This window comes from Betta splendens, chromosome 19 (genome assembly GCF_900634795.4).
Source record: "Betta splendens chromosome 19, fBetSpl5.4, whole genome shotgun sequence".
Taxonomy (NCBI): Eukaryota; Metazoa; Chordata; class Actinopteri; order Anabantiformes; family Osphronemidae; genus Betta; species Betta splendens.
This window is the reverse complement of record NC_040898.2, coordinates 8,108,579-8,130,115: the sequence shown is the minus strand read 5'-3', so window position 1 is coordinate 8,130,115 and position 21,537 is coordinate 8,108,579. Positions and strand designations below refer to the sequence as shown.

The window sequence follows — 21,537 nt, the reverse complement described above, 5'->3', positions numbered from 1 at the left end:
AGGAGGCCTGGCTGCTGGAGATCCCTCAGCCGGAGGACTTCTGGTGCGGCGGGGAGCCCTACCCAGGCCCCGCGGTCTCCGTCTGAATCATCATCACCCGTCAGACGGGAACCACAGGACGGCCACGCCGTCGGCCATTGTTTCCTGAAACGCGCTGGACTGGAACGGACTGAGTCCCTCGGTGGAGCTCGTTCCGGCAGGGGGCGGAGCGGCACTGCGCCTGCCTCGCGCTGACATCAAGCGACCTTTCCTCACGTGACGCACGTGAGCGTCGCTGGCCACACGCTCTGAGGAAGGTGTGCGTCGCTAGGGTCGCCGCGTGTCGCACGTCTCGCCGCCGACCTCCTCGACCGTGCGACTGCGGTCAAAGCTGCCTTATTTGAGACGATTGAACGTAAATCTTAATAGTGCCATCACGATATCACACGCTCACTTTCTCCTCCAAAGTGCACACGCTACATTATATTCACTTTAAGCGACAGGCTGGAACCTTTAGACTCAGTCTGGGAGCTATAGTCTTTAGAAAATCCCACATTTTTAAGAAAGAAAGCTTCTTGGGAAGGTTTAAGCTTGAGGAGCACTGCGTCTATGTTTGTGTTACTGTGTCCACGTCTGGATGCTCTGGCCTATGTCAGACCTCAGACAGGTCTATGTGCCCCTGAGACTTTGTAATTCCAGCGATGAATGTATGTGGAACAATAAATACATGAGAAACATCTGCAGTACTTTTTGGTTTGCTCACACATCAACTGTACAAAAGCATGTCTGCGTGACCCCCCGCTGTCTGTTTACGCGTCCCAGAGGCGTCATAAACAGGGAGTTTGTAACAGGGCGCTGTAATAAGATGCTGGAGGACTCTAAACATTTCTCTGGATCTGGGAATCCTCGCACACACCCGCACGATTCCCCCGTGATTTCACGGCTTTGTTTTTACTGAAGGCACGCGGTGCAAAGCCGGACTCAGTCGGGTCATCGAGTGTCAAACAAACAGAACAGACGTTAGAAAAACAAACTGGAGCTGCTAGATGCCAGTATTTTGTTCAACTTGTGCTAATCTGTGGAAGTATTTGGACAAGGCTCCAGCCGCAGAGTACACGGATTCTGTAAGTGTTAAATAAAAACCCGGTAAATATTTTTAGTTATTGATCAGTAAAAATACTTGAGAGATGTTTCAGGAGTTAATTGACAAACTGACAAGTTCATAACAGCATGAAGCAGAATTGGCTGTGACATAATAAAACCTTGTGTAAACTGTTGAAGATTATCCACATTTAAATATGGAATAAACTCCCAAAACGAAAAAACTAAAAGTAGTTTTAAAAGTAAAGCTTTAAATGTCTTTTGAGGCCTACAGCTGTAGAGAAAAAATAACCAAGAGAGACTTCGAAAATCAACGCAAGGCTGGAAAATCAACATTTAGAACGACTAGAAACTAACGCTTGTATCATAAATAATGAAAAATCTCAACAAAGTCATTATAGAGCAGGAGAAGAAGCAAACGAACGATTGGGAAAATATTAGAAAACCTCCGCAGAGCAGGAAGAAATCAGGCTTTAAAGACGACGCCTAACGAACTTACAGGACGGAGCTGGAGGCCGAGGGAAGAGAGGTGAACAGGTAAAACGCGAGCACCCAGGGACGAGTCACGAGCAACCAGAACGACAAGACTCAAATCAATGAAACGAGACACACCTGAAGGGCCCCACGGGACACCAGCGCGACAAGCCCACGGAGGAGGAACCGTAGGGTGGTGGAATCAAGTCGCGTTTGTATGTGTAATAAAAGTGAAAAAAAAAGAACGTTGAAGACGAATCTTAAACACTTAACAAGCGAAGAGGCTGAGGTTCCACCGTCCTGCAGGATAACACGTCTCTAAAGTACCGGGAAAGACTCTAAAGTGGGGACCTTCCAAGAGCATACGCCTTTAGGGAGGGAGGATAAATTCCCAGAAAGACGTTTAGGTCATTTTAAAAGATATATGAGTGAAACGTCGTCACACATATAACACATCACATCATACAGGGAACATAGTTAGGGCGATGGCCCATAATAAGCATTTAAACCTGACAGGACACGACCAGCTAAGTGAAAGAAAGGCCACACTTAGAATATTACACTCATAATATACAGACATTTAGGAAAAGGAAAAGACATCGTCACATCTGTATAAATGTCACAGAAAACAATATATTTAGATTTTAAATCCGTTTGGAAGCATGAAGCTTGATGCATGTTTGGAATTAAAGCTTTATTTTACAACAAAGGCCACCTGGAGGTTCTCTACAACAAGGTTTGAGATTATTTACGAGGATTATTTATTGTGTAGGACCGGAGCTGCACAGAGTCCAACCCCCCACGAGGCTGCTACAATAAGTACAATGTGCTTTACGCATCACAATTTGTTTAAATAAATACAAATAAACAAAGGGGCCAGTGTTTTTTTATTTTTATTCTGTGCAGTGAAAAGACTCTCGCTCTTTTAGGCTCTCACACTTTAAGTGGATCAATAAAATATAAACCTGATGTTGAAAAACATTGTATTTGCATTTAAAGTTATATCCTTGTTTTTGGCACTTTACGAACTTTATTTCGGGTCAGGACCGTTATTTGTGCCGCGTTCCACGACGGACGCGGAGATGCGCGGGTTTGTGATCGGCTCATACTACCGTATTTGCATATTGGCCTGTTTCTTAACTTGATGTGACACCTATTTTTTTTTTTTAAGTGAGTGGGTGAAGGTTCTGAGTCAGAGGTGCCACCAGTGACGCAACGTGGGATTTGCCCAATAAATTTCCAGCATCAACACCTTTACAAGTCTTTTTCATTAATATTAACTTAGAAGATAATTATAAAATCCTTTCACTTTACACCTATAACCCAGCGCCTCATAGGTTCCGTGAACGCATCATGGGGTACAAGCGCGTCAGAGTGTGTCGCGCTTTGGTCATGCGTAATAATTCAAACGGATACAGGTATTTATCATAGCCACAGATTTAATAAACCTCAAAACACACATCACAACAAAAACAAGGTCAAGTTGTATGAGTCTAACATATTTACACCGCAACATGTTTTTAAACCACAGTTGATTAACACTTGGAGTTACACGAGACAAAATGCGTACAAAAATAGAAAGTCTCCCATCTTTACATATTAAAGGACAAATATACATTGCATTAGACGTGTCCTTGAATCAGGCAGTGTACAAAAAGCCACCGAGCAAGGCACGGGAGGAGGAGGAGGACCATCAACAAAAATGTTAGACTGAACACTTTGTCAATTTAATAATTTAACACGGTTTACTTCATTCAAAATTATTATTATTGCAGTTATTTCCCGTTTAAACGAGCAGCCTCTCGCGCTCCGTAAGTGTTGGCCACATTATTAAACAATTTTCTTCATTACAACCTCCAGTGGTTATTATTTTTTTAGCAATAAATGGCTGTGTTTTCGGTTCAGTAGACTGTGCAGGCAAAGTGCATTCGTGTCAGTCTCTCTGTCAGTTCTAGCAATGGTTGGATGTGCGTAATTACGCACGGCTGCACAAAGGTACAAGTCTTTTATTGTATTTTTTTCATCCGGGTGCTATTTAAGCTGTTATCCTTTGTTCAGAACAGTGTCCGAATTATTATCGGATGCTTCTTTTCTTTTAAGGGTTAGTGTTCGTCACGCTGCCATGGTGACAACAAAGTTGCTAAGAGCAAATCCCGTTGGCTGCCGTGATCGCGCCTGACGACCGCTCCAGCCCGGAGTTGCTGGAGGCGGAGGATGACGACGAGGAGACAGTGGACGACTTCCTCTCCTTCTGCCTCAGGTGGATCTTAGTGTGTCTCTTCCTCTCGTCGCTTCGGGCGAACTTGCGACCGCAGAAGTCGCAGGCGAACGGCTTCTCCCCCGTGTGAGTGCGGATGTGGGTGGTGAGGTGGTCGCTGCGGCTGAAGTTGCGCATGCAGATGCGGCACTGGAAGGGCTTGTGTCCGGTGTGGATGCGGATGTGTCTGGTCAGTTCGTCGGAGCGGGAGAACCGCCGGTCGCAGCCCTCGGCGGGGCACGGGTACGGCCGCTCGTGGATGGGCGTTTTGCTGGGTCTGTTCGGGTACTTTCTGGGCCGCAGGATCGGCCTCAGGGGCAGGTTCTGTGGGCTGTAAGCGGAGGTGAGCCTCGGGGGTCCACCCTCGGATCCAACTCCGCCCGGACCCCCCAATGTAAAGTTCCTGATAGTGTTCAGCGGGGTCAAGGGTGGAGGCACTCGGAAGCTGTCTAGCGGACATGGGCCGAACGGCTTCCGATCTTGGATACCGGCAGTGTGCATGTCCCGCTGGCAAGCGGGTTGGAAGAAACCCGGGTAGTCGGGGATGATGGGAAAGAGCCCCGGCCCGTCTGAGCCCCCGGGCTGCTTGGGCGAAGAGTAGGAGGGCGGCGGGTACGAGGCGATGGGGCAGGTGGAAGTGGACAAAAACGCCGAGGGGTCCTGGTACACCTCACCGCAGCCAGACGTGGAATAAGGAGGCGGTGGGGAGTAGAGGTGGTGGTGGTGCTCGATCTCAGCCTGGTTCTGAGCCGCCATGGTGCAACTCAAATTTCCGCTGGAGAAGTGATTGGGAGATCCTGAAGAAGTCGGGGAGGAGGACGCGGAGGATGAGGGAGGAGGAGGAGGCGGCGGCTGCGCCATGTTGAAGATGCCCGAGACGATGTTGATCACTCCCTCGGGGTTCCAGTTACCTGGATACGGAGAGTCGATGGAGAACTTCCCCATGTAGGTGAAGGTTTGGTTGCGGTGGGACGCGGGCTGAGCGAAGCCGCTGGAGTAGGAGGAGAGGTCCAGGGAGCGCTTCTCCGCGCCCATGTCTGCGCTCATCAAGCCGTCTGCACATGGAAAAACAAGCGTGATTGTTAATAATAAATAAAGAAAACTGGCTTTGCTCGATTTTTACTAAAAGTGATTTGTCGTTAAATAACAACACCGGCAACTTTCTGCGCGAATAACGCGCAAACGGGCAGCTGCGCCTTCTTCTCACCTGCGTTAATCTGGTCGTAGTGCGCTCCCAGGTCGCTGTTGGGGAAGATGGCCACGGAGGTCGGCAGGCTGGCGGCGATGTCCTCCATGGAGTACACGCTCTCGGCCACGGGATGCACGAAGCCCCCGAGGTTCACCGGCACCTTCTCCAAAGTTTTCGCCGTCATCGCGATGGAGGCGAGAAGAAGAAAACGCGCGTGTGCTCGCTCCCCTGTTGTCTCTTGGTTTCTCTGCGTCGAAGCCCCGCGTGGGTCACCACTGCATGTCCCTGTCTGACACCTGGTGCGTTAGGACGAGTGGGCTCCGTGTGTGCGCTGCGCCTCGCGCGCTCTGCTGATAAAAGTTCACGCAGCCTAAAGTAACTCTTATTGAGGACGGCCGCCCTGGCGCTACTATGTATATATGGGGATTCTTTTGAATGCGCCCGCTACGTCATTACCCAAATATGGAGTAGGAGGAGAGAGGCGCTGCCGCCGCTGATTGGCTGAGAGGCTCCGTGACGATTCGAAGGGAATCGCTTGTCAGTGGAGAACCCGATGCTCCGGCGCAGATAAAGCGGACTTTTTTCCACTTGGTGCTAAACAGCAGAAAACAAATAAAAACAATAGCTTAGCAAAAACACAACAACGGCAATGCTCACATGCACTTTAATAACCTTTTCTTATTGTTTCAATCATTTTCACTTCTCTTTCAAATCGCCACTGATTGTTTTTACACACACTTGTTATATGCAGTCTAATCGCGAAGTGGAATCGAAAGAGGAATTCCGGTTGAGCTTCTTAACCCATAAAAGGTCGGATCCGGTATACAGAGGAACACCCCCAAGGCTCCATATTTGGCTTCAATTCCGGAATATGATCATCGGAAAGTGACGAGTTTTACCGAGAGGACTGATTGAGAAGCAAGAGAGAGAGTGTGAGAGAGCTCCGCTATAACCGCAATCAAATGAGACGGTCAGAGGAGCGGAATTTACTCCTTTGGGTGCGATAGGCTGCATGGGCTCGGAAACTTCTGTCAGTCTCATTTGACTATGCTCTAGGAAAGAACAGATTTGGTTCAGTGAGGAGATAAATATAGTCATTTAGAGAGATATTTATAGAGCTTAGTGAAAGGAAAGCTATATTAAAAGATGTTGTGGTGAAACAAGCAAATAATGAAAATGATCTCAAACGATGTAGATATGTAGATAGTAACTGTGTTTACTTATCTATTACCAAGATGTTATCTGATAAACACGTCCCATAATATTTAATTATCAAATGTGTCACACATGTTGTCAATACTTCGGTTGTACCCTGTTTAGAACAGTGTGCCCCCCCCAGTGGCCTCCTCAAGAAGTACACACACACACACACACACACACACACACACACACACACACACACACACACACACACACAATGGAAACTAGATTCCACCAATAAATTCAGTTTTCTGTCTGTCAACTTGGGTCCACCCACGGAGGGAATTTACAAGATCAAACACAGCAGAATGAGACCGTGGCTTGAATGCGTGTGTGTATTTGTTGCACACTGCGATGTTGTAACCTAAATTTATGTCGGTTTATCACTTGTCTATCGCTAATGTCAGAGAAACCTTTTTCTGACCTGCATCTGACACTGGAAGACCTCAAACTGTGCCTCAGTGCACATCACTTTGAAAACAAGCTGGTTCAAATAGGACACGACTGAGCTGACTAGTCCAACACAGGAAAAAAGTTTCATTTGGGTCTAGTTAGGAAATAACAAATTTCATTTGATCAAGATCAGAACCCCAATCAGCCAAAAGTAAATGTATCACTGATATATTAATATGTCTACAGTAGATGTAACTTTAATAATCTACAAATAACCTGTTTCTGATTATGTTAAGTGAAAACAAGCAGCTACTCGTGTTTGAAAGATGTAGTGAGTGAGTCTCATCATCTGTGTGCTTAGGTTCGTGTCAGGCCTCCTACTCCGCAGTGTTGTCACACCGTTGGGTTCAGCTTCACCAAAAAATTATGAAAGTGAAAGAAAAAGCGCGATGGATACGCAATCGATGCTGCGCCGGGAGCCTGCAGTTGTCGTTACGTCTAACACAAAGGTGTGAGTGATGATGCCACAGCTAAAATAGCTCCGGCCTGGCACACGTCCTTCACATTAATCAGCGCGCTGGTCAATAACGACTGTCAGGAACAGCTCTATTCCCTCAGTGTGTGTGTGTGTGTGTGTGTGTGTGTGTGTGTGTGTGTGGGTGTGTTGGGTTGAGTTTGAAGTTGGAACATTTTGGCCTAAGATCCCTCAAGAATCAGTGGTTGTTATTAGTGAGACAGGCTCATAATGGGGCTTCATCATAGGAATGACCAGCTGTTCCTTGGTGTCCAACATCTGTTGGAATAATCTCCTGTAGTTCATGCTTAGAAGACCATAATCTCCTTTCTTACCTTTGACCTCAACACTTAAAAGTCATTATAAGGCGTTGCAGCAACAACAGCTCAGGGAAAATCCCTGCGCGGTCCCTAAAAGACACCCAGTGTGACTGGTAGTGCGTCTGTAGGTTGGCAGCGGTTGATGATGTTGATGATGAAGATAAGTTCAGGCGCTTCACCAAATGGATGGAGGTTGACGAGACTTAGCAGAAGCATTTATTCGGCAGCTTAAAGTGAATCTTCATTAGCAGAACCGGGCCTTTCATTCTGTCTGTTTGACACGTGACGCGTTCCAGCGGAGGCGGGGTTTCACCTTTCTAACAATTCAAAAGAAATACAATGGAATGACCCAGATAGGATTTAATGTGCGCCTCAGACACTGCAGCCTCCTCTTCCTCGACAGGTTGCTTCAGCCTCACACGCTCGGGTAACGCAGCACCATGAGATTCTTCTGAAAGAATTTCCTTGTCTCTTAAATTGCCACAGACTTCGAGACAGAACCCACACTGGATACAGTTTGCGTTTGTGGCCCACATACTTTCTCTGTGCGTGGGAGGACGGCAGCCAGGGTGTGTGGATGCAAACGCGCCAGTGTTTATACGTGCGGGTGAGAGCAGTGGAGAGACGATGAGTGTGCAACTGTCAAAGCGAGAACGCCAATATGGGCTAAATTTAAATCTGACCCGTCTTCAAGTGACGGATCAAAAAACACCAGCGCCCCCCCCACACACACACACACACACACACACACACACTGTAGACTTTGACTGCCCATATATGGAGAGTACTTTCAATGACCCATATCTCAAATTTGACCGTGTGATTGAATGAAAAGACAAAGAGACAAATAAACAGAATTCACACTACTATTGCTGATCCTGGACCTGTGATTAAAGGTTTCCAGCAGTTGTGTAGCTCTGAACCTGTTTCCTCCATGTGGGTGGGTGCAGGTGAACAGTGTGCGGCCCCCATCACTATTCCTCCAAAGTCAAAGCGGCCCATTATCAGTAGCAACATTTGGCGCCGGACCAGATTGCTTACGGCTCAGGGACTAATGGCTTTAAGCGTTTTCTCTTTCTTTGGTGACATAATGCATCACCCACATTACAGCACGGCAGCTTCTAAGACACCCATGACAAAGCAACAATAGAAGAAAACACAATGAGTGCCACAAACAACTTGTAGAGCAGCGATTGCCAGCGTTAATCCTACATGGAACAATGAAAATCTTCCCTTCCCAAAAATAGAAATCCTCTGAGGGGATGAGAGGATGGGATTGTAAATGTTCGGCCTTTTACGGAGAATGCCTCTCGATTCACTCAATATCAATGTTGTTTCATGGGAAACGTGTTATTATTTTTTTCGGTCCTTGTCAAACGCTCCCGTCTCCTGATCTGTGCAGACGTGCGGCCACACATTCAAAGCGGCGACACACATCGCCGTTGAGCTTTGATCCAGAGTTCCTTCAAAGCGAGCAGCAGGTCTTTCAACGTCCTGCTCAAAGACACTTCAACAGAACCCTCTTTCTGAGCGTCGCATAGAAACACACACTAATCCCATTTTTCTGGAGGTGGCCCATCGTTACCCCTTAAATCAGAGAAGTCACCCCTCTAAAATCCATAATTCTGGCTTTAGAGCGGCCGCGCGGCCGCAGTGACTGTCGGCTTTGTTGCATCACGGGGCGGCGGCTTTCATCGTGTGCTGGGACATGAAAGCGGGTGGAAACACTGTGATACGGGTCCAAGATGGGACGGCAGAACAGAGAGCGACCGGGGGGACGGATAAAAGCGAGCGCTGCTCACAGAGCGTCGCCTTGTCTCACACGGCTCTGATGAGCTGCAGCTCAGCAGGGGGTCAAACCGGACCATGGGGTCTCACTGGAACTGTGTAACCACCTAGGGTGTTCCAAGTTACTGTACAGGGCATGTCCCTAATGTCAGAGTAGCTGTTTGAAAATTAAGACGTTAGCTTAGCATTCACTTCCTGCCTGCAGCCTGCTGAGATGCGCCAGAGGTACAACAATGCATGCGCAGCCCACCGCTAGAGGTTCACCACCAGGAAATGCACCCAGTTCTCACGACGCGCCACCTCACCGAGCGGAGCCCTCCCCGAGCGCGCAGCCGCCCCTGTAAAGTTCCAGAGCGAGGTGTCATAGCTGTAAGTGTACAGTCATCGTCCCCGTCCCCATCCACCCCTGCGCCGCGTTCACCCTGCTGTGGTCTGGCTGCTGTCACATCCGTTCCACGGTGGAAACGGCGGCGTCTCCCGTGGCGCCGCGGGCTCCGCTGTCCGGCCGGCGAGCCGGGAGCCGGACAGGGCTGCAGCAGAGGAAGAAGAAGAAGAAGAAGAAGAAGAAGAAGAAGAAGAAGAAGAAGAAGAAGAAGAAGAAGAAGAAGAAGAAGAAGAAGAAGAAGAAGAAGAAGAAGAAGAAGAAGAAGAAGAAGAAGAAGAAGAAGAAGAAGAAGATACATACACACACACACACACACACACACATCGAGGCAGCGAGTGAGGAGGCGTTCTTCTTCTCTGGGTGAATAAATGTTTAACAGAGACATTAAACACACATTCGTTAACGTGACACATTGGCAGACGGAGCATCTAAGGCCACACTGATGGACCAGTGACCATGGAAACATCCTCTATAGACCCCCCCCGAATGAGTGCTAGTAATGATGTGACACTCACGTTCACACACACACGCACACGCACACACGCACACGCACACACACACACACACACACACACACACACACACACACACACACACACACACACACACACACACACACCTTGGATGTGGACGCACATACGGGCACATGCGAGGTGATGTGAGGGCCACACGTTAGCGCACGGCTGTCACGTCTTAATGGAGGCTGTGACAGACGCCGAGGCCGCGGCCGTAGATCATCCAATGCCTCGGCTGCGTCGCGGAGACGAGCGCGGACAGGTGGGAATTGTGGCCCTAACTCACAGCGCTTAAAGGAATCACTCCCTGAGCTGCTGTGCATCAACAGGTGATTTCAAAGTAAAGCTACACTGTGGATCTGTGTTCATTCATCATCACATCAAGTGCTGTATCCACAGTGAAAAGGTCACCATTGTGTTTTAGTTTCTCTGTTCTATTTTATACCTCTTCACATTTTAAAACACGTTATAGTGGTAATTCACAACAAACACACACACACACACACACACACACACACACACACACACACACACACACACACACACACACACACACACACACACACACACACACTAGAAAGGGTGGTTAATACATCTTCTAATCACATTGTTTAACACTGCAGTGATCGCACAACAATGAGCATCATATGAAGGCCCTACAGTAAGTCAGTGACAGCAGCCTGCTCACAATAGCTCAGCCGCCACAAAAGCTCCAAGCTTGTGCAGAACACTGAAAGCGTTTGAAAAGCCCCGGCGTTAATAAGCCTCATCTGAATTTCGCATTTTCAGGAATGTTTTTCATCCGCCTCCGCGAGCTCAGACTAGGAAATGGTTTGGCTGTGGGGATGTCCTCAGATAATGCAGCTTGTTTTTCTCTTGTCTCACCCACGGACGCAAAAATCTTTGCTGTCGCCGCAGCAGCAGAAGTGAGAGAGGAGCGAAAGCCCTGCACGGCGAGAGGGAGGAGAGGAGGAACACGGGGCTTAATGAGGATGGACGGAAGGTGGAGATGAAAAAGAAAGCACAGAGAAGAAGAGGGAAGTGTGAGCAAGAAAGAGAAAAAAAGCCGCACAAACAGGAAGGAGGGGGGAGACGGGAAGTGACACAAGGAGGAAAGGAGGTATAGAAAAGGAAAGGAGACAAGGACTCGAGGAAGGAGGAAAGGGATCCAAAGCAACAGAGCGCTGGAGGACGGTGGAGGAAAAATAATGAGGAAAGGGAAAATAGGAGAGAGGGGAAGGAGGCAAAGATGGAGGAAGACGAGGAGGAGGAGGGGTTTCGCTGACGAGGCCTTCGGGGCCAAACGCTCGGCGCCCACGCCGGCCGCTCCGTTACCGACTCGCGTTTCGGCGCCGGCTCCACAGTCATGTGGGGCTGAAAGAGGCCGCTCCCGCTCCCCCATCGCGAGATCAATCAACTTACATAACCCCCCCCGAACACAAAACGGGGCCTTAAAGCCCCGTTTGGAGATTTAGCCCCAATATCCTCTGATTTCATTTGGTTTGATATCGAAACTTACAAGTAAAAGTCAGTTTGCTTTTATTTGACAGGAAACTCTGGGATTTAAATCCACAAAAGAAAATTCATCAAAGCAAAAGCTTACTCCATCACTACACCCAGCTTTTACTAATACATAAAATGACATATCAGTCCATGAGACGCATATCATCAGAAGCCACAAGCGAAAGTTTCATATTGATGCGATCAACACCAACGTGCAGCAACAGAAACATGCAACGCAGAGAATTTCTCCATTAAACACAAATATTGGCTTGTGGTGGAAACAATAAATTCCTTCAGTTAGTCAATCGCAGAATCAACAAAAGCCGCTTCAGCCCAAACTGGGGCCTCATGCGTCTGACCTTTCTTCTCCACCGTCCTTGTGTCCTAGGATGTTTTCTACAAAGCCAATGTTCCTACTCACGCAAGCGCAACCTGTTACATAGAAGCGCACCGAGCGAATATTTTCCATACACAATTAATACCAAACCACATCATTTACCGGAACCTTTGAAGAATCTGAGTTATTTAGAGCGACTTTGGCTTCTCTGTGAAATTACTGTGAAGTTTGGGCCACAAAATGCAAAAACAATGAATTTCCAAGTAATCAGGTTAATCAAACCTAAAAGCTACTGTTTTACGTCAAATGTGCAGAATGAAAAAAAAAAGAAAAGGGAGATGCTGACGGCGTAGCGCGCCGTGAGATGCTGCTGCCCCCCCTCAACCTCAGCTTCTGCCTCTTTGTCTCTCTACCCTCATGTGTTCATAGGCCTGTCACCGTCCACCCACATCCCCAGATTCTCCCCTGTCACCCCTCACACACACACACACACACACACACACACACACACACACACACACACACACACACACACACACACACACACACACACACACACACACACACACGGAATGCTGAGGCTGACCATGTGGGACACGGTTGCCGTCAGATTCTCTTTCTTCTCCTCCGGCCGTGGGAGGCTTCTGTTTTTCTTGGTAATTCGGTGTAGGTGGCTTTTTCCTCCATTGAGGCTGACCATCAAAGGGGTTTAAGAAAGAGGGCACTGAAATAACACATGACAGTGGAGAGGGGAATTAGCATAATCTGCTTGGAGCTATTTTAGAATATTGTTTACAGGAATTATTGTTGTAGTAATTAAATAAATGATGAATGGGAAAATTGCGCTTTATATTTTTACACCTGTTAAATCCTGATTATTCTTTGTCAACAATATTCAAGAAAGATGACTTTTAATGTCGATGCTGGCATTTATGAGGGGTGGACTTTAATATTGGAGAATATTCTCTTAAGTAAAATACACAACTCTTGTGATGCTACGGACAAAAGGAAAACTTGGGTCCTGTCTTCATCGAGCTCCCCCTCAGTAAACGTGCCAGGATCAGGTTCCCCCATCTTTCAAGTGACGGCTGTATAATTTCATAATGAATCCTGTGGTTCCCATTTATCATCCGCAGCATGTCTGGAGAATCACACGGGAGCAGCCAAAGATCAGCAGGTCATAGCTAATTGGTTTCCACTCATTAAAGCGATCCCCTGCCTCAGTCATTAGACTGAGCCCGGCTCCACCATTGACATTTGACTTCTATACCATCATCAGAAAACATTAATGCTAATGTCTTGTAACTGCAATAAAGCAATAGGGGGAAAAAACACGATCATATTAGAATCATTAGAGAAAGAAGCTGGAGAAACTCTTCATATTTGTCTGTCGTACACATTTGTATAAATAAAGGCGAGTGTTATTGTGTGTGGATATTCTGACAACTCCATCAATATCCATATTTTGAGTTTGAGAGGGAGAACGATGGGGCTCCTGTCCTCTAATGGCTGCCTCCATTTCACTGGACTTCATGACACCAGTTCAGGTAGAAGCACGGTTTGTTCTGCTGCATTCGGGCCAATTATTACGACTCCATCTCCAAAAAAGAACTGAATAATAATCACTGAGGTCAATCACGAAACAAAGCTTTCGATGAAACCGGGGCCGCGTTGCGATTTCCTCGTCCGCTGTACGTCAAACACATTATAGAGGGATGTGTCACGAAAAGAAATTATCTGAGCCGGGCCCGTTTGACGAATGCTTCATCTCGGCTCGCTTTGTTTCCAGAGGAGAGAGAGAAAGACAGACAGAGACGGACGGACGGAAAATGGCAAACGCATTAAGCAAATGGCATCATTAAAGCCAGTTAATCTTCACCTGTTGACTTCATATTTGTAGTTCACTCCATTCATCTTGCAGCCGCTCCCAGGAGCGGTTCTGGTGTCAGACGGGCTAAGAGAAAGGCCCGGCTAATCACCGTTTCATTTAGTCCAGCCCAACATCTGAGTGCAGACACGCTGGAAGTTTCCCCATTAGTCTGTGAGGGGATCCATCATATGCGGACGCGCTCGGCAATACATTCCTGTCCATCAGAGTAATAGCCGCTCTAGTAGCAGTAATGAACGGCCTCTGCGTTGCTGTTGTCAGTGATGATGAGGCGTCAGTCAAAGCGAGCTGTGGAATCTGCGCGCGCGTCGTATTGTTGAATAAATCACCGGGACGCGCGGCGTCGCGTTCCGGACGGAGGCGGGTCTGCAGAGATCCGAGCCGGGACGGGTCAGCGCATCCTCTGCCTCCCTCGCATCAGCACCGGCGTCGGCCGTTCCTGCTGCATCGGCGTCCGCTGCAGCGCCCAACAGCGGCTTTGGCGAACGTTCAATAAGGAAAATTTACAACTCTAGAGGGAAATGTCTGATATTTCCTGTTCCACTGTGTTTTTTTTTTTCCCATCACTTCACCCACTCGGTCACGATCCCCACTCCCAAGTTTGATTCTTCCTGTTTCAGTCGCTGGCATTTCTATCTCCAGGCCTGCAGCTGCACAACCACATCAACACGTGTCATTATTAGAGTTCAACCAAAAACACTTCACGCACTTGATGATGCATCACTGAGCTTCTTGGATATTTACATACATGTAAAGAGTCTATACCACATGGAAAAAGCATTTGATGTCTTTAAAGCGCCCTGTCAGTCAATAATTCGGAGCAGATTCTTTAATGAGCGCTGCTCTCTGAACCGTGAGACCTACAGACACATTAATACATCAAACCACTGCAGGACTAACAGCCTGGGTGATTAGGGTCCTGACCAGTCAGCGCACACACCTTCATCATGCGTCCGTGGAGATATGAGGTGAACATTAAACCTGCATCTCTGCCACTGCTTTATTAGAACATCTGATCATCTCCATTAACTTTAACCTGGTTCACACCGACTTAAAACGGGAGATCAATTGTGCTGTTCAGCTGAAATACGACATCCTGATTATCCTAGTGAAAACTTCTGTGTGTGTGTGTGTGTGTGTGTGTGTGTGTGTGTGTGTGTGTGTGTGTGTGTGTGGGAGGGTGTCAGGAAGACGAACGACCTCGGTGTCGCAGGCAGTCAGCAGTCCTGTCATTAGCAGACAACACAGGGGAGGAGAGAATCAAATGCCTGCGTTCAGCGGCACGGCCGCTCTCATCACCAGTCACAGACCACACCGACCAGTGTGGATTTCAGCTCTGACTCAGTTTCACGTGTCATCCAACTGTTTCTGTTACAGATAAAACCTGGTGGATGAAAAAAGACAGGGCAGAGATCTATGTATTCATGTTAAACCTCAGTAATGGGCCAATGTAAAAAAGTGCAGGCAGAGCAGGAAAAACTCTGAGCACAGGCGACGCTTCCAATCACGCATAACCTCAAACGCATCACAAAGTAACACAAAGTGGTAACAATCAGACAACATCTACAGGAGATGTCCGAGAAACACACACAACCCTATGAAGACAAACCATGTTCCAGTGAAATCCCAAAGCACAGAGCAAAGCATGATGGGAACATTTCCAGGGCACATGAACGACCTCTCCTGCATTCTTCCTTAAGAGACCTCCAATTTCTGTAATTCTTTTAACATAAATATCCATAAATCCTCTCAAAAAGTTTATGTAACTCTTGAGAAAACAACAACTTAAAATAGTTTTACTCTCTCTCTTAATACTTGAGAGTCGAAACAAGTTGCAGGACATCGCTCACACACGAGCCTGTGAATTTAAGAGCAGAGAGCACAGGTGGGATTGATTGACGAACAGGAACTGGGCGTGCCCGGTGAAAGGGGGCGTGGCCACGGAGAGGAGAAAACAGGAAACATAAAAAAAAGCTAAAAACAAAACTTTACCAACAGACAGTGGATCAAAGACTGATTCATAATCCCAGAGCTGTGGGATGTTCTGCACACTATCAATTAAATCTCATTAAATCCATAGTTTTTTCTTGTGTGTCCTTTGTTACTGTCACCACTTCTAACACGCATTTTCCAAACTTACACTTCGCTACTTCCTGATATCATCTCGCCCACGTTGGCTCGGGCCTCCCTCCCAGAAACACACGATTAGCGCGATCGCTCCTCGCGCCGGTGCACGCGCTCATTTAAATCCTCCTCCTCTTGCCGTCCCGATATTGCGTGTAATCTTATCACCGTGTTATTGCTTTGACTCTCTCTGCTCAACAAGTCCATTAGCGCAGCGAAGGTGAGCTAATGAAGGAACCTAATTGGATAATTGGCCTGTTTTGTTTGGGACCCGGCGGCTCGTGTTCTGCTCTCATCCGGGCTAAGGTTACCTCTGCTCAAACAATAACATGCAAACAGCCATGTGATACAGGCTCATACATACGAATATTCAAAGGGTCACTCATACTCACTGCAATAAGACACCTGTAGTTTATAACTATTCACACACAACCCTGACCTGTGATTCTGCTCAGCATGAACACAGATCCACAGTAACAGGAAGAGGAGCGACAGCCGGGTCCCTCAGCACGATCCATAAAACCAAACAGCTCTGACTGAACCAGAAGACACTTGTGTCCGTTAACAAGCTGAGCTACTGATGCTCCTGAAGCTCCACTCTGCCCCATCCTCCATCCGCCACACGGCGTGAAGCTCTGTCATCTCCCCAAACAGAGCATCCATCAGCATCGCAGCGCGGCTGCTTCCAGTCCATTTCTTTTACCGGCGACACTGGGTGGTTCCGCGTAAATTGATTAGTCCCATTTGATAAAATGACAAATCAAATTCACGGGACCCATTGTACAGTTAAATAATATGAATGAGAGAAATAAGGATAATGCAATAAAGGTTGATTGTATGCTAATGTTTGGCATAAATCACATTAGTGATTGAAGCAGAGTGACGGTTTGAGAAAGTGGCAGAGAGAGGCTGGAAGCTGCAGACTCCATGAGGGGAGTTTACAAATAGAAAGTTATTTGGCTGAAATGATAATAAGTCAAAAGAGAAATACGGGGTTAATGTAAAAAGACGTGTGATTGAATTAAACGAGGCAAATTTCCAAAGTTCATCTATGTTCGCTGTCGGATAATAGGACGGAGGCTGTGAACAGGCTGAAGGTACAAAGACCTGAGCCCTGGGGAACTCCACCTGTTTATTCTTAACATGACATAACCAACGATCAACCAGTAAAACCATCGTCTAAATTGATGGTCCAAAAAGTCCCACCCAGTTTCCAGTCCGTGTAATGTTACGGGGCAGAAACATTCTGGCCCTGACCTCAGTTTCAGTTTCAGTGCTGCTGTGTGGGCCTCTGTGGTTTGACGTGGGATTATCCATTAGCAACGTGCTGTTTGAAGCCGTCCAAATCGAACCGTACGCACAATTAACCCTTAGAGCGCTGGTGACGTCGCTTCATCGTGGCTGAAGTGGACGCGTGAAAAGAAGAAGTTGGCCTCAAGTGAGAGCACGTGACTGCATCACAGGACGGAGCGAAAGGAAGAAGCATGGTTTTACATGACTCGTGCCTTTAATATCTGTATTCAGGGTGTTTTTCATCACATGTTCTCAGTGTTTTTTTTCAGGTCATACGCTTCAATCTCACCGAACATATATTTAGCTTGAAAACATGAATATTTATTCACCGCCCCCCAGTTTACATTGAACTTACCCCCCCCATGCCCCCACACTGAACTAAATGTCAATTTAAAACACACCGAAGCGGTTGGATGCTTAGTGAGCATCTCTGCAACCTCACAAACAACTGCACGCGCACACACACACACACACACACACACACACACACACACACACACACACACACACACACACCCTGAGTGGTGGGTGGGAAAGGAAATCCCCTCCGTGTATTCTTCAGCTCCAGCTATGAGTACGTGTCTGACATTAAAGTAACCTGTTCAGCAGTGTCTGGTCCGAGTTCGGGGTTTTTTCCTCGTTCATTATCAACATAAACAGACTTACCTTCATCTGATATGGTTTATTTTTATTATTTGTGAAGCACATTTAAAGAAATTGACATTCTAATTCCCACATGTGAACATTTCTTTTGACGCTCACAACCAAGTTTTAGCTATAATAATAATAATAATAATATTAATAATAATAATAATCTAAAACCAAAGAAGAAAAACAGCTTTAATATGAACTTTAGTCTAGAAACTGTTTCAACATCAATGCAAGTCAACACCTAAACTCAGCCGGTTGTTCTTTATTGATGATGTTTGACCTGGGCTGGGGGGGGGGGGGGGGGGCTCCTGCGGTGACTGGGCTCACAGGCTGCACACACTGCCCCTCCAAGCTCATTAAAGGCACACGGAGAACATTTAAAGCCATTACTTTGGTCTTATTGATTCTGTGTTGACATTCAAATCTTTCTCCTTTTTTTTACGGCGTCGCTGCAGCCAGAGACAGCTTTTATTCCAGCCTTTACTTTATGTCCCTGTTTAAATGGGACTGAAAAGTAGCGATTAACCTTTTAACAACATTGGCATTAAAAGTAACATTCAGTTCTTCATAGTAATAATAATAACAAAAGTTAGAGTTGCCACAATATTCTGTTCAAATGTTTATTATTATTATTATTATTATTATTATTATTATTATTATTATTATTATTATTATTATTAATAATAATAATAATAATAATAATAATAATAATAATAATAATAATAATAATAATAATAATAATAATAATAATAATAATAATAATATTTATGTATTTATTTATTATGGTGTGTGAACCTGTGAGAGTGAAACCTGACACGATGTCCCATCTGAAGCAAATAAACATGGATGAGTTAATGGAGGTTATCAGTGACGCATCACTGCAGGAACAAAGAAGCCAAAGTACAAAATTGCAGCATGGCCGGCCCTCTTCAACACACACACACACACGCACGCACGCACGCACGCACGCACGCACGCACGCACACACACACACACACACACACACACACACACACACACACACACACACACACACACACACACACACACACACACACACACACACACACACACGGGATGTGGAGTATTGTGAAGTATAATTGGTGCATTGGAAGAGTTTTTCTGCCATCCAGACCTAATGCGTCACACATAATGAGCCTCTCCACTCTCGTCCCGCTTCCCCTCTCTTTTCCTTCCTCTCCACTCCTCTTTTCTCTCTCATGTCCTATCTTTTGCTGCTCTTCCCTCCACATTCCCTCCTCTTCTTGATCAGTTTGCTTCCACTTTGTACTGCCTCCCCCTTTTTCCTGCCACCCTTCCATCCCTCCATCTTTATTTCACCCTCCTATCTATTTACCTTATATTCTTATACTCTTTTCTTTTCTGTTTTCCTCTCATCCCTTTTACTCCTTTTGTCTTACCTTTGTTTAACCTTCTCCTTCTTCTTTTTTCCTCTTTCTTTTCTCTCCTGCTTAGTTTTTACCTGTGGCGTTGCCTCTGCATACTTGTCTTGCATCATATCTTTCAAGACTTCACTTCTCTTCCCGTGTTTTCCTCTCCTCTCCCCTTTATGTTTTCTTTCTTGTTTTCTCCACTCCACTTCCCTTTTCCCCCTCCCACACACGTTGTGGCATTCTGACAGTGATAGCGCACATCACACACCACACACACACACACACACACACAACACACACACACACACACACACACACACACCACACACACACACACACACACAAGCGCCCCACTGCCTCTCACCCACACTGTGTACAGTATGTGACACCTTGTTGTGACCCTCTGACCTCAAATCCTCCTGATGCCTAAAATTTGGAAACGTTTCACCATCAATTACCTGTTCTCACATTATTCTTCACACATGTGCACACTCCTCTTCAAACACACACTCAGAAAATTCAGAAAAACTCTAAAAGTTCACTTTTAATAACCCCTGCTTGCTGATGAATGTAATATGGGCCTAGCAGCCCCCCTGCTAAGCGCACACACATAGACACACACTGTTGGTGAGTGATTACATTATGTCTGCTCACTAATGATGCTTGTGAGGTTCTTGTTTCCTCCTGGATAAATTGATAGGAAACCATACCTGCCCCAAAGCTTTAATGCTGTTAAAACAGCGTAGGAGAGACTGCTTTCATTTAGCCCGGGTTGGGGAGGGCGTTGGAGGAAGGTGTAGACATCATAATCAGGTATTATTATCAGATGGCCAATGTGTGGAGTGTGGATAACGAACGAGGAGCGTGGTGGGTTGGGGGTGCAAAGGGGGGGAGGGGGGGTCTTAATGTTGTGACAACAGAGTAGGAGTGAATTAGACGGGGCCCTAACCTCCAGGCTGATAATAGCGCTCATAATTGAATGCCACTCACTTGTACAGACACTAGTTAAACACGCAGCAGAGAAGAGGAGAAGAAGAGAATACAAATGCATCAAATTAGCCCATCCTCCGATAGGAACAATGCAATTTATCCCTTTGTGGCGTTATTAGCACGGATTAGAGAGGAAGTAGAGGTGGATGATGGGAATAATCTAGAGAGAGAGCGGACATGACAGCATGACCTGGTACTGAAGGTGACGATATATATACTACAACTACTGACACGATGAAGATGCACCAAGACTCAAAAAACAGCCAATCAACAACATTAACTGCATCTTAAAAAACTCCTTCTCATCATCAATCATCGTTTCTGTGGCAATTAAGCGACTTCGGCTTTTCAGATGCGCGCACATCGCATCCACGCTGCCAAATCAGGAGAAACAAATCGCCCCACACCTGCGTCTTGTCATTAAGAAACTGCGATTATGCCATTTATTGGATTTCAGTGCCACCGGAGGACGGCAGGAAAACCACAGCGCTGGCATTAAGCAAGAACCCGATCCAGCTGTCTGCGCGCTCTTGAGCGGGTTTTAATTGGTGAGGAACAGGAGAGAGGCGCGTGGCGAAAACATCATTACCGACTTAAACTACCACAGCAGGGTATTGCTGAGATTTAATTACACACCGGGCTATTGTTTAATTTGCCTCTCGATGCTTCGGCGAAGCGCAGAACGGGAACGTGAGGGCTCAGGTTTCAGGCTCATCTGGGCAGCAGAGGAGCGAGTTCCCCAGTGAAGTTCATATAACATCACACGGCGGAGATCAAATGTATTTGTCATCGTTTGACTAATGACGGGAAAGAGGAATAAACCCTATTAGGAAATCATCAAGAATCCCTCTGTCTCTGCTGATGGTCTTTGTTTGTGTTGTGTTTCTGCTGTAGCGGCCTCAGAGCCGATGCTGATGTATTTACGCTTTTATTGAACGGTGCAGATGATGCGATATGAGGTTGATTGGCTCCAAAAATAGCCAAATCGCTCCCTCTCCTCAGAACAAAGGAATGCGCTGAAACTCCTGGAACCATATTCCCTTATTAGTTTTGTAGTTATTCAATCTCCGGCCTCTTTTTCTGGCAAATACAATTCTTTAATCTGCATCCGAAGAAACACTTAGGGTGTAATTTCACGGAGGCAGTAATGGAGAAAAGTTTTCGCTCCGTGAGGTGGAAATGAAATCTGTGGGATATGACAGAAGCTGGAAGAACCCTGCTTTAAAACACTGACAGCCTTTA

At 46.5% G+C, this 21,537-nt stretch overlaps 2 protein-coding genes across 2 annotated transcripts in view; one reads left to right on the top strand and one right to left on the bottom strand.

Moving 5' to 3' along the window:
• The window catches only part of adoa (2-aminoethanethiol (cysteamine) dioxygenase a), a 2,524-nt gene extending 1,806 nt beyond the window's left edge, over window positions 1–718 (top strand). The window contains exon 2 of the mRNA XM_029135294.3: window positions 1–718. This exon is cut by the window's left edge and continues 358 nt beyond it. Coding sequence (XP_028991127.1) covers window positions 1–86 — 86 coding nt within the window. The 3' untranslated portion in view covers window positions 87–718.
• Window positions 719–2,975: 2,257 nt separating this feature from the next.
• Window positions 2,976–5,374, bottom strand: egr2b (early growth response 2b). The gene is made up of 2 exons (XM_029135388.3): window positions 5,019–5,374; window positions 2,976–4,866 (listed from the first exon to the last, which is right to left on the bottom strand). The coding sequence occupies exons 1-2, from the start codon at window positions 5,182–5,184 to the stop codon at window positions 3,695–3,697; spliced, it is 1,338 nt and encodes a 445-aa protein (XP_028991221.1). The 5' UTR covers window positions 5,185–5,374; the 3' UTR covers window positions 2,976–3,694.
• Between the last annotated feature and the right edge of the window lie 16,163 nt (window positions 5,375–21,537).

What these genes read in the sequence shown, in the direction of transcription:
- egr2b (XM_029135388.3), bottom strand. Translation starts at nt 5,184, where the DNA reads ATGACGGCGAAAACTTTGGAGAAGGTGCCGGTGAACCTCGGGGGCTTC. An exon ending in CTACGACCAGATTAACGCAG is followed by an intron (nt 4,867 to 5,018) that starts GTGAGAAGAAGG and finishes TTCCATGTGCAG; the next exon opens with ACGGCTTGATGAGCGCAGAC.